Source organism: Lemur catta, chromosome 7 (genome assembly GCF_020740605.2).
Source record: "Lemur catta isolate mLemCat1 chromosome 7, mLemCat1.pri, whole genome shotgun sequence".
NCBI lineage: Eukaryota > Metazoa > Chordata > Mammalia > Primates > Lemuridae > Lemur > Lemur catta.
Genome location: NC_059134.1, coordinates 28,069,020 through 28,079,694, shown reverse-complemented (window position 1 = coordinate 28,079,694; position 10,675 = coordinate 28,069,020). Strand labels below are relative to the sequence as shown.

Genomic DNA, 10,675 nt, shown 5'->3' with positions numbered 1-10,675 from the left:
TGTCCAGGAACTCTAACTCTGTTTAGGCCCAGAAGACAGAACCAAAATTCAGTTAAGCAGCAATTATGAGTAGTTAAGGATGAATGAGAGAAATGCCAGGAAAGTACCTAAAAATTGCTTTCTCTAAATTTTGCTCTAGAGGAGTTCACAACACTGGCTTTGTATCAAAAAGACCTTTTTAAAAAAATGAGAAATCTTGTTTTAGATTAGAACTATTCAGGCCCTACTTCAAAAGGTTCTGAGTTCCACTGGGCAGGGGGTTGCTGAACAAAGGTATTTTTAAACACCTTCACAAATGATTCTGATGTACTACCAGGATTAGGTACCTCTGCTGTAGATCATATATTTATGTTTTATACATAATAAAAAGGTATCCCAACTGTACTGAAGTGACATTAAATTTTATTTGTACACAGTAGTGAAATGAATGAAAACCTCTTTTTAGAATTTTCATCTATGCTGAAAGATGTCCAGCTTTTAAAAATCATGTGCCCATAACCTAAGCATTACAGGCATAGTACCTACTGGGAAATAAGGGCTTTTTCATACACACATACTATTTTTTAAAGTCTAACTATAAATTAAAGGCATGGAAAATGCTACTGCTATTCATAAAACAAATAATGGATTCCCTGTTTCCATAATAAACATTTAAGAGAGTTTGTTCCTAATGGAAACTCATTGTTGCTGTAAAGATCTTGGGGAAGAAAAAAGTACCTTCATATATAATCTACATTGGGGATGCAAATTGTAGAGAAACACACACCAAAGGATTTGCATTTAATCAAATCTAGAGGAGGTCATTTCAGAAGCATCACTACCATGTACAGAAGGCTTTTCCACAGGATCGGGCTGAGCTTTCTAGGAGACCAGGATCCCTGACCAGGGAGTGAACGCCCTTCGCCAGAAATCCTGCACTGCAGTTAAGAAGGAAAGCCAACAGAACCATCCAGAATGGAAAGTGGTAAGTCAATACTGATTGTCACAATAAAAAAAAAAACTGTAATAATCCTAATTTTTATTTTTGACATTACAAAGTCATAACATAAAACAAAGTTTAAAAAAAGAAATATCACTAACTCTGGCTAGAACATATAAAAATATAAAAACACACACCAGAGAACAACTATTTAGAACTCTTGGTAACATTTTCATAATTCTAGTTACATTTAATTACTGTTAGATTTTGTTTTGCTTCAAAGAGTAGGCATTTATTCTGACAGACCAACTCAAGTGAACATTATTTTCATAAAATGAGGACTCAAATATCAGAGCATTCTTTTCCAGCATAGTGAAATTTTATGTTAAATGTAACAACTTTCTGTAAGCCCTCAATTACAAAGTGCAGAAAAAGAATCCAATTTGTATAGAACTTGAAATATCTTTTATTCATGCACTTTACTTTAGGATCGTAAGGCTAAGGATGAAGAGATTCTAACTGTATATGAAGTAAGAACCTGAGCTGTTATTTCATGAACTCAAACTATGTTGAGATCTGTCCCAGTTTGTTCATCCTGAGGATACAAATGTCATGTTAGTGTCAATAAGGAATAAAGCCAACCTGTTCAGGAACAAATTTAAGATTGAAAAAGTTAGCATTTTAAATGTTAATAAATGATGACAGAAGGAATATTTCAAAAATGGCTTGTAAAGTACCATGAAAGAACAATTTAATTTTTTAAAATGCCACAGCTCTTCAAAGTCTGATCCTAAATCTAACAAGACAGTGAGAGCCAGAAGAGCATCTGTCTTCTGCGATATGCAATTGGTTATTGGCAACAGAGCCGTTTGGGGCTTTTGAAGATACATTTAATTGTGTATATTTCAGGTTTACAACATGATGTTATGGAATACATACACTATACACTATAGTAAAATGGTTACTATAGTGAAGCAGATTAACATATTTATCATCTCACATAGTTACTTTTTTGTGACAAGAGCAGCTAAAATCTACTTATTTAACAAAAATTCCTAATACAATATGATTTTATTAACCATAGTCCTCACATTATTTCTCTAAACTTGTATATCCTACATATCTGCTACTTTGGACCTAACTCTCATTTCCTCCTCCACCCCACCCCCACCTATGGTAACTAACCACATTTTTTTTTTTTTTTTTTTTTTTGAGACAGAGTCTGGCTCTGTTGCCCGGGCTAGAGTGCCGTGGTGTCAGCCTAGCTCACAGCAACCTCAAACTCGTGGGCTCAAGCAATCCTTCTGCCTCAGCCTCCCAAGTAGCTGGGACTACAGGCATGTGCCACCATGCCCGCCTAATATTTTCTATATATTTTTAGTTGTCCGGCTAATTTCTTTCTATTTTTTAGTAGAGATGAGGAGGTCTCGCTCTTGCTCAGGCTGGTCTCGAACTCCTGACCTCAAGCGAATCACCCACCTCGGCCTCCCAGAGTGCTAGGATTACAGGCATGAGCCACCGTGCCCAGCCCTGGTAACCACATTTTTATTCTTTATCTCTATATATTTGACCTTTTTAAAAAGGATTCCACATATCAGTTAGATCATGCAGTATTTTTCTTTCTGTGTCTGGCTTATTTCACTTAGCATAATGTCCTCCAGGTCCATCCAAGTTGTGGCAGAAATGGCAGGGTTTCATTCTTTTTGAAGACTGAATTATATCCATACACACACACACACGCAAGGGTTGTCTGGAAAGTATCTAGCCATTGTTGATATAATGAGAAGGGCTACGTGACTGGATACTTTCTGGACAAACCCGTATATATGTATACAGACACATACATACCACATTTCCTTTATCCACTCGTCCGTTGACAGCTGGTTGCTTAGGTTGTTTCCATATCTTGGTTATTATGAATAATGTTGCAATGAACATGGGAGTGCAGATATCTTTACAAGGTGCAAATTACATCTTTGGATATTGGGTCCAGCTATGAGGCTTAAAGGTGGGAAGAAATGGTAGATTGGGAGGGGGCTGTGGATATCTATGGTGTGGACAAACCAAACTTCAACAAAATCCTAATATGTTAACCGATTTGATCTTGCATCTTTAAAAGTTTTAATCTTTGTTTCAAATATAAGATTTTATAAATAGTATTATTATTTTCTGCTCAATAACTAATATTTTGAACATTTCAAGATTAGTTGATGAACTTGGAGACTGTATGTTGTCTTTCTTTGTATTCTCCTGGAGATTTCCCACCATAAAACTAATAAGATATTGCCCCAGATCATAAGTAGAACCATTAACGCTGAGCTTCTAGTGGGTGTAGGGCTAATGCTATTTGTTCCTGGGTGGTCATCTGCCTTCTTCTCTGTGAGGGGACTGTGATCCTCAGCGAGACAGGCTGAGCTGGGATAGTGGGGTGAGGAGGGAGGACCTGCAGCACCAGGGCTAGCTCTGGCACCAGACAGTGGCCCAACACACTGTATGCCACTAGACTGTCTGGGGCCTGACTCTTGGCACTTCCCTGACAAACATGGATGCCGTCCACCAATGACTCATCATTTGGAATTTTTATTCCACTGTCTTGAGTGACAATGTGCCTACACTCCAGTGTTATGAGGGACTATGATTCAGAGAGACATCACCTATTATCTAAATTGTGCCATTGTCTAGTCACATAACTCAGAGTATAATTTTGTCTTTTCTAAAGTTACGAGACAGTTTTGAGTTTTACTTTTCTTGTTTTCTTTTCTTTTTTGTTTTGTTTTGAACTCTCTCCTTATTCCCTAAAGTCACAAGCACCTGCTTAGAAACTCTAAAGAATTTAAAAGCAAGAAAAGGTATTTCAGAGGATATCATCAAAAATAGTAAAATAAGAGGTGCTTCAAGTGCCATAAGTGTATTTGATATTTAAAAACAGTGTAGTCACTTATGTGCACATAAGGAAGTAAAATTCAAGGGAAATCAAGGAGGTGGGAGGGGGAGGAGGGGATGGGTAAATTCATACCTAAGGGGTACAATGCACACTAACTGGGTGAAGGGCACACTTACAACTTTGACTGCAACTATACAAAAGCAAATTATGTAACCAAAATGTGCGTACCCCCCCCCATAAAATTCTCAAATTAAAGAAAAACAAAATCGGATTGTAATTGATGAGATACCGTTGAAATGCTGTACCATTGGGGGAATATCTTCTGTCTCCCAGCTGGTGATCAGCACATGCCCTGAAGCACAAGGATTGATAGCCCCATAATTTTGTCACTCCTAGGGTGACTGCAGATGTTCTCATTTGTGTAAAGTGCTTGATTATCCTCTGAAACTTACTATTCACCCACATGATGCTCATTAGCAATGAGCTTAGCAAATTTAAAATGCAGTAGCAGCTTTTCTATTTTTTAAAAAAAGATAAAATGTTTCTCACTGAAAAAAATATAATAAAAAATAAAAACAGTTTAGGAATTACCTGTGTTCTAAATATAAAATCAATTTCGAATATATGAGTTTGATTTCATGGAGAAAATGTTTAATTTTGAAAAACAATTTTAAAGCAACAGCACCATTAAATCTGCCATGGACCGAATTCTTCATCAAAGTGAAGGGGAATAAGGAGGTGACGTGACTGAGACGACTTGTTGCGTATAGATAATCACAATCCTACAGTGCAAAAAAAAAAAAAAAAAAAAAAAATTCCGAATAGTAAAGGATAAATGGAAGCCTATTGATAAACTTGCGTGTGCTTTCTCTGCGGAAGCACATGTCTTTGTTTTCTCAACAACTGATCTGAATGCAAGTTTGTATCTAGAATATTTGAATAAAAGCTCTTAAGCTCTCCTGGGTTTTGCAGGTGTGGATTCTTCAACTAGACACAAATAGACACAATGCACAGGGAAAAAAATATTTTGGAGTAGGAATACTGGTAATGTTATTAAACCCTAAATATCATTCCTCTCCCAAAAAAGGAGGGTGCAGTAGGTTAAGAAGCATTCAGAATTCCCAAAGAAGAAATACCAGGTGATATTTTAAGTTATTTGTAGCAGGTTTCATTACTTTGTTAAAATTTATTTTAATTCCCCTTTTATGCTGTTGCAAAATGTCACTATTCATTTGTCTGTACCCTGCTTGAGAGCATGTCTGATAACATTACTCTGGTTTCTTACCATCCAGGCTCCCCCCAGGAAGCCCCCAAGAAAGCATTTCACCCTCACCTGTTAGGAAACTGCTTTTTCCCCGCTTTCTAAAGATCTTCACCTTCCCAAACCCTGTGGTCTTTCTCACCTTTATTTTCCTCAACTTCTCTAAGGCATTTTATTTACTCCACAAGTATCTATTGAGCCCCAACTAGATGCCAGATACTTGACACCACTGATTATTCCTTTTTCTCTACACTCCCTCTTCCTTTCATTTCTCTGATGCTACTATTCTGGTACATTCCTACATTTCTGGCCTCGCCTCCCTTCACCCCTCCCACCCGAGGTCCTTCCCCAGCCCCTTCCTTCCCCTAGGCTTCAGAACTATAGCATTTCCCAAGGCTTGATGCTTGAATTTTATAGTTCTCTTGCTACAAAGTCTTCCTTGTAGAACATTATTTCATAGCTTTACTTACCACAATTTTACAGATGTTTCTTGGATGTACAGTTCTTACCTAAGTCCAGGTTGTCCTCTTGTCTATAGGATATTTTTATTTTTATGTATTCTGGCACCACCTCTAAGTCACATATTCAAAACTAATTCTTCTTTCCCCATCAAAACCAGTTCTTTTCCCTGCCTTCTTATTTCTCTTATTAATCATGGTCTTTTTTGTTGTTGTGTGTATGTGCATCTGCATGTGTATGTACGTGTGTGTGTGTGTGTGTGTGTTCCTTTAAAAGATCTCTTAAATCTGTCCTTTTCTTGTCATTTTCTGTATTTCTAGCTAGCTTCTGTTTACCATTTCCCACCCTCTCTGCTTCCTCATCCACAAACCCATTCTGGGGTCTACCTTCAGATTAATTTTCCCAAAAATTATGATAAAAGTCATAATATTCTTCTGTTCAAAAAATTTAGTGGTTTCCATCATCTACAATGTAAAGTATAAATTTTTACAGCCAGGTTTTTAAGACCTTCAAGATTTCCATTATACTCAACCAAAAAAAAAATAAATGCTTTCAACAAATATTTACTGAAAGCCTACTATGTGCCAGGCATTGGCACTTGGGATGTAGCAGTGAGTAAAAACGTATAAAGACCTCAGCACTTACAGAGAGTACATTCTAGCAAGGAGGAGACAGATAGACAATAAACAATAAACCTACTCAATCGGAAAATTATACAGGACATTATAAAGTGACAATTGCTACATAGAAAAAGTAGAACAGAGTAAGGGGACCAGGAATGTTTTATAGGAAGGATGCAACTTCAAATTATGTTCTCATTGTGAAAATGACATTTGAACCAAGACTTGAAGGAGACAAAGCCATTTAGCTCTGTAGATAATTAGGGTGATACAGAAAGGTGACTCACAATGCTGAGAGCCACTTGACGTCCAAGTGGGTCCTTGGCCTTGTGCAAGAAAGAATTCAGGAGCAAGTCAACAGTTTAAAGTGAAAGCCAATGTTACTTAGAAAGTACACAAAATCTATTCCACAGAGTATAGGCGAGTTCTCCCTGCAGAAAACTGGTCCCATGGTTCCTTTAGCCCCTTTATTTAAGCAACAGCTTAACTATAGGCTAAACAAGGGGAGGAATATTCATATTATTTCTTGGAAAGGGGTGATATTTTCCTAGAACTAGGGTGACGCCCTTCTTTTTGACTAAATATGGTCAAACAGGGAGTGTCATGGCATCAGGTCCCTGATAGGAGTGGGAGGTTTCCTTAGAAACTTTTATGGTATTGAAGTGTATAAAGAAGTTGTAAGGTCAAGAGGTGGTCAATTTCTCCAAGATGTTGGTTCTAACAGGCTGGAATTTGTCCTGTCTCCATCTTGTTTTGATCAGGGTAGTTTAAAACTTTGTTTTGACACTTCCTGACTCAGCTAAACAATGTTTGCAAAATTAAGCAATGCCCAAAGCAATACCCAAAGCAGTGGCTGTCTCAGAGGGAAGAACATTCCAGATAGTAAAGATAGCCAATGCAAAAATTCTAAGGCAGAAGAGCACCTTAGAAACTGGAGTGCAGTGAGCAAGGGGGTGAGTCTCAGGAAATGAGAACAGAGCTATCAGGGAACAGGTCATGGAGAGCCATCGTAAAGACTGGCTCTTATTCTAAGGGAAATGGGGAACCATTATAGGGTTTAGAGCAGAGCAATGGCACAATTGAACTTTATTTTCAAAGGATTACTCTGGCTGCTGTGAGATTAAACCGGGGTAGGGGTGAAGAGCAGAAGCCATTAGACCAGTTAGAAGGCTTCCTTCTAATAGACGTGAGAGAGGACAATGGATTGAACCTGGATATTAGCAGTGGAGGTGAATAAAAGCCAACAGACTCTGGATATATTTTGTAGGCTGCACCATCAGGAATGCTTATAGGATGGGTTGTGAGGGGTGAGAGAGAGAGGAGTCTATAGCTTTGAGACTGAGTTGCTATCGACTGAGATAAGGAAGGTTTCAGGTAAAGCAAATACGGAAAGGAAGAATGGAGTTCAGATTTGGCCATGTGAAGTTGAGATGTCTACTGCACATCCAAGTGTAGATGGATTTCCAAGTCTAAAGTCCAGGTCTGCACTGGGGGATATCCATTTGAAATTTATCCACAGAGAGAAGGCATTTAAATCTAGTCACTCCAATTACATGGGTTCCTTACCCCTTGCACACATGCATTGCTCCTTCCTGCCTCTTGGGTTTTGCTTATGCCTGCTGTCTGCAAGGGCGTTCTCCCTCCTCCTAACCTACCCACATGCTTCTAAGTCCAGCCTAAGTCCCCTCCCTACCCACAAAACTTTCATCAACAACCCAAAGTGTACTCTTCCCCCTCCCCTACTCTTTCACACGAGAATGTCTTATTGCTCTCACTAAAATAGGATCTCTTTGAGGACATCTGCTGTATGTTCTAAACTTATTTTGCATCCCCTGTAGCATATAGCCCCATGCTTTGCACTAAGTCAGTGCCAACTAGTACATAAGACTGCTTGTTTTATGACAAAACTTCAGAAGTTTTGATCTGGGTATTTGCCATCTCATGAATTTTATTCTCTATTAATCACCATGTGGTTATTTATTAAACTTATTTAGAGTAGGTATATTTCCCCTAGGCTTCTTGGCAGACACATAAAGCATAAATTGCTAATTCAGATTACAATCATCAATTAAAAAACCCTTCAAAAAGAAGTGAAGCCAAGACTGTCTGCAAACACACAAAGGATCCAGCCTGGACTTCTTCAACTCCCACCGCCTCTGCCTTCACAGAGCTGTCCCAGTCCACACCCACCATCAATCAGTCAGATGTTCCCCTCTTGCCCAGCCAGGACTGCATAGATGACAGCTGTCAGCCCCCCTCCACAGGAACCTTATACAGGCCTTCCTCATACTCAGACTTCAGAGAACATCAGCATCACTTGGAGGGCTACCCCCCCCCATCCAGGGTTTCTGATTCAGTACCTTTGGAGCACAGCTTGAGAATCTGCATTCCTAACAGGTTCCTAGCCAGCGCCGATGCTGCGGGCCCACGGATCACACTCGGGGAAACACTGGTGTATATTCCCACTTTCACTTGACTATGTGGCTTTGACCCCTGCCTGGTCCTGACGTTAGTGTCTGAGTTACTCTCCCACTCCAGGCTGCTCGATGTGCACTAGAGCTACCTACATCTCTGGCCATACCTCCTCACCCCACCCCCACTCCCACCTTTCTTTGTTCCAGTCTCAGAGTTTGAGGGTCAATTTGTACCTTTGACCTCAATTTCTTTCTTCATCTTCAAGACCTCCTTCCATCATTCTCTCTCTCTTTCTACACCTTTAGTCCTTCACTGTGCCTTGTTCAAGCATCCTCAACTCCTTCTCACTCATAAATACATAGATAGATATAAAAACATAAGCAAACCTCTCCTTGACACTATAATTCTCTCCAATTATCATCTAATCTCTTGCTTCCCTTTCTAATTCAAAATTCAAAGAGAAATAGTCTCACTTCCCTGTCTCCACCTCCTCCCTTGACATTATTATCCGGCTTCTAGCCACTCCTCCTACTTCCAAATTGCTCTTGCTAGAGTCAACATCAACCACTGAATTGAAAGCAATGAATGTTTTTCTGTCCTTATCTTCCTGGACTATTCAGCTGCATCTAACATTTTTTCTTGCTTTCTTGAAATCTCTTTTCCTAAATTTTACGATGCCTTATTCCCCTGGTTTTTCCTGGTTCCTCTCCAACCAGTCTTCCCATGTCTTCTTCATAGGGTTCTCCCCTCCTCATCTGACAACCCTTCACGTGTAAATGTTCCCCAGGCTTCTGTCTTTAATCACGTGGTCCCGAGCTTCCTGGATCAGTGTGTCAGAACTCGCTGTGACAGGCATTCCAAAGATGTTGACCCTCTCAGGCCTCGGCGGTTGCCTGGCCTGTGTATCTCAGTGTGCCAGACACATTTAATGTTTTCTGTGCACTGTCATGTGACTCTGTTCTCCAAAGCACTCCCAAGGGAGTTCATCCCCTGTCCTGCTTTCATTGTCATCAATGTTATGATGGTGCTGAAACTTACGAGCCCAGAGCAATCCATTGTGGAAACTTGGAAATCACCCTCAAGTCTTCCCTCTCCTTTACTTCCCACATCTAAGTCATTTCCAAATCTGTCGCTCCTTGCCCGCCCTCCTACCGCTATGCAGACCCCATTACTTCACGCCTGATGCAGCTTTGTAATTCTCAAATCCACCCTCCACACAGCTGCCAGAAAAGTCTGTCTGTCTCAAATGCAAATCTAACCACACCACTCCCCTGCTTAAAAGGCTCGAATGGCTCATTGCTGACAGGATGAAGTCCAAACTCCTTTCTATACCAGAAGCATCAGGACTGACCCCTACTCATTTCCCAGCCTCACATTCTACCCCTTCCTCCTTCTGTTCTTGCCACCAGGCCTTTGCCCATGCTGTCCTCCACACCCGGAATGTTCCTGCCCATTTTGCCATCGACACACACCCCCTACCTCCTCTTTTAAGCCCCAGCTCAGGTATCGCGTGATTCCCTCTCCTGCCCCTCAGAGAAGTGGCCCATTCTGGGTTTCTCTAAATATCCTAGGAATATTTCTGTTATTGTACTTAGCGCATTTGCATTGTAAGCATTTTGCAGTATTTCTCTCCCCACTAGAGACCATGTTCTTTTATATCCCCAGCTCTGACACATAGAAAATATTCAATAAATAATGGATGAATAAATGTAGCCTTAGGTTTTCCAAAAAAAATAATGCATCACACACAGGTCTAGAAGCAACATTTAGATTCCTTTGGAATAAACATAAGGTCAGTAAGCTTTAAATTTGAGGCTGATTTGAGAGAAGCACTTCAAACCTCTTTAATTAAAAGATAGATAGGCAAAACCCCGTCAAAATTAGACCCAAAGGAACATTCAAATAACTTTCTTTTGCTAAAATCAGGTTGTATGTGGCTTTACTTGAATTAAATAATACATTGTCTTGGAACCTGGATTTTTTTCCTTCTTTATTTTGTACAGGCGTTTTGTATGAAACTTGCTAGTTTTCAAAGCTTTGTCATGCATATATCTTATTTTTTCCCTATAAACCTCTGAAGACAGCTAAGAAGAAATGATTGTACCATTTTATACATG

At 39.6% G+C, this 10,675-nt stretch overlaps 1 protein-coding gene across 1 annotated transcript in view; it reads left to right on the top strand.

The window, feature by feature from the left end:
* The first annotated feature begins 827 nt into the window (after positions 1 to 827).
* C7H11orf53 (chromosome 7 C11orf53 homolog) overlaps positions 828 to 10,675 on the top strand; it is a 37,614-nt gene continuing 27,766 nt past the window's right edge. Inside the window, exon 1 of the mRNA XM_045555627.1 lies at positions 828 to 964. Within this exon, the coding sequence (XP_045411583.1) occupies positions 955 to 964 (10 nt within the window). The 5' untranslated portion in view covers positions 828 to 954. The remainder of the gene's footprint in view (positions 965 to 10,675) is intronic.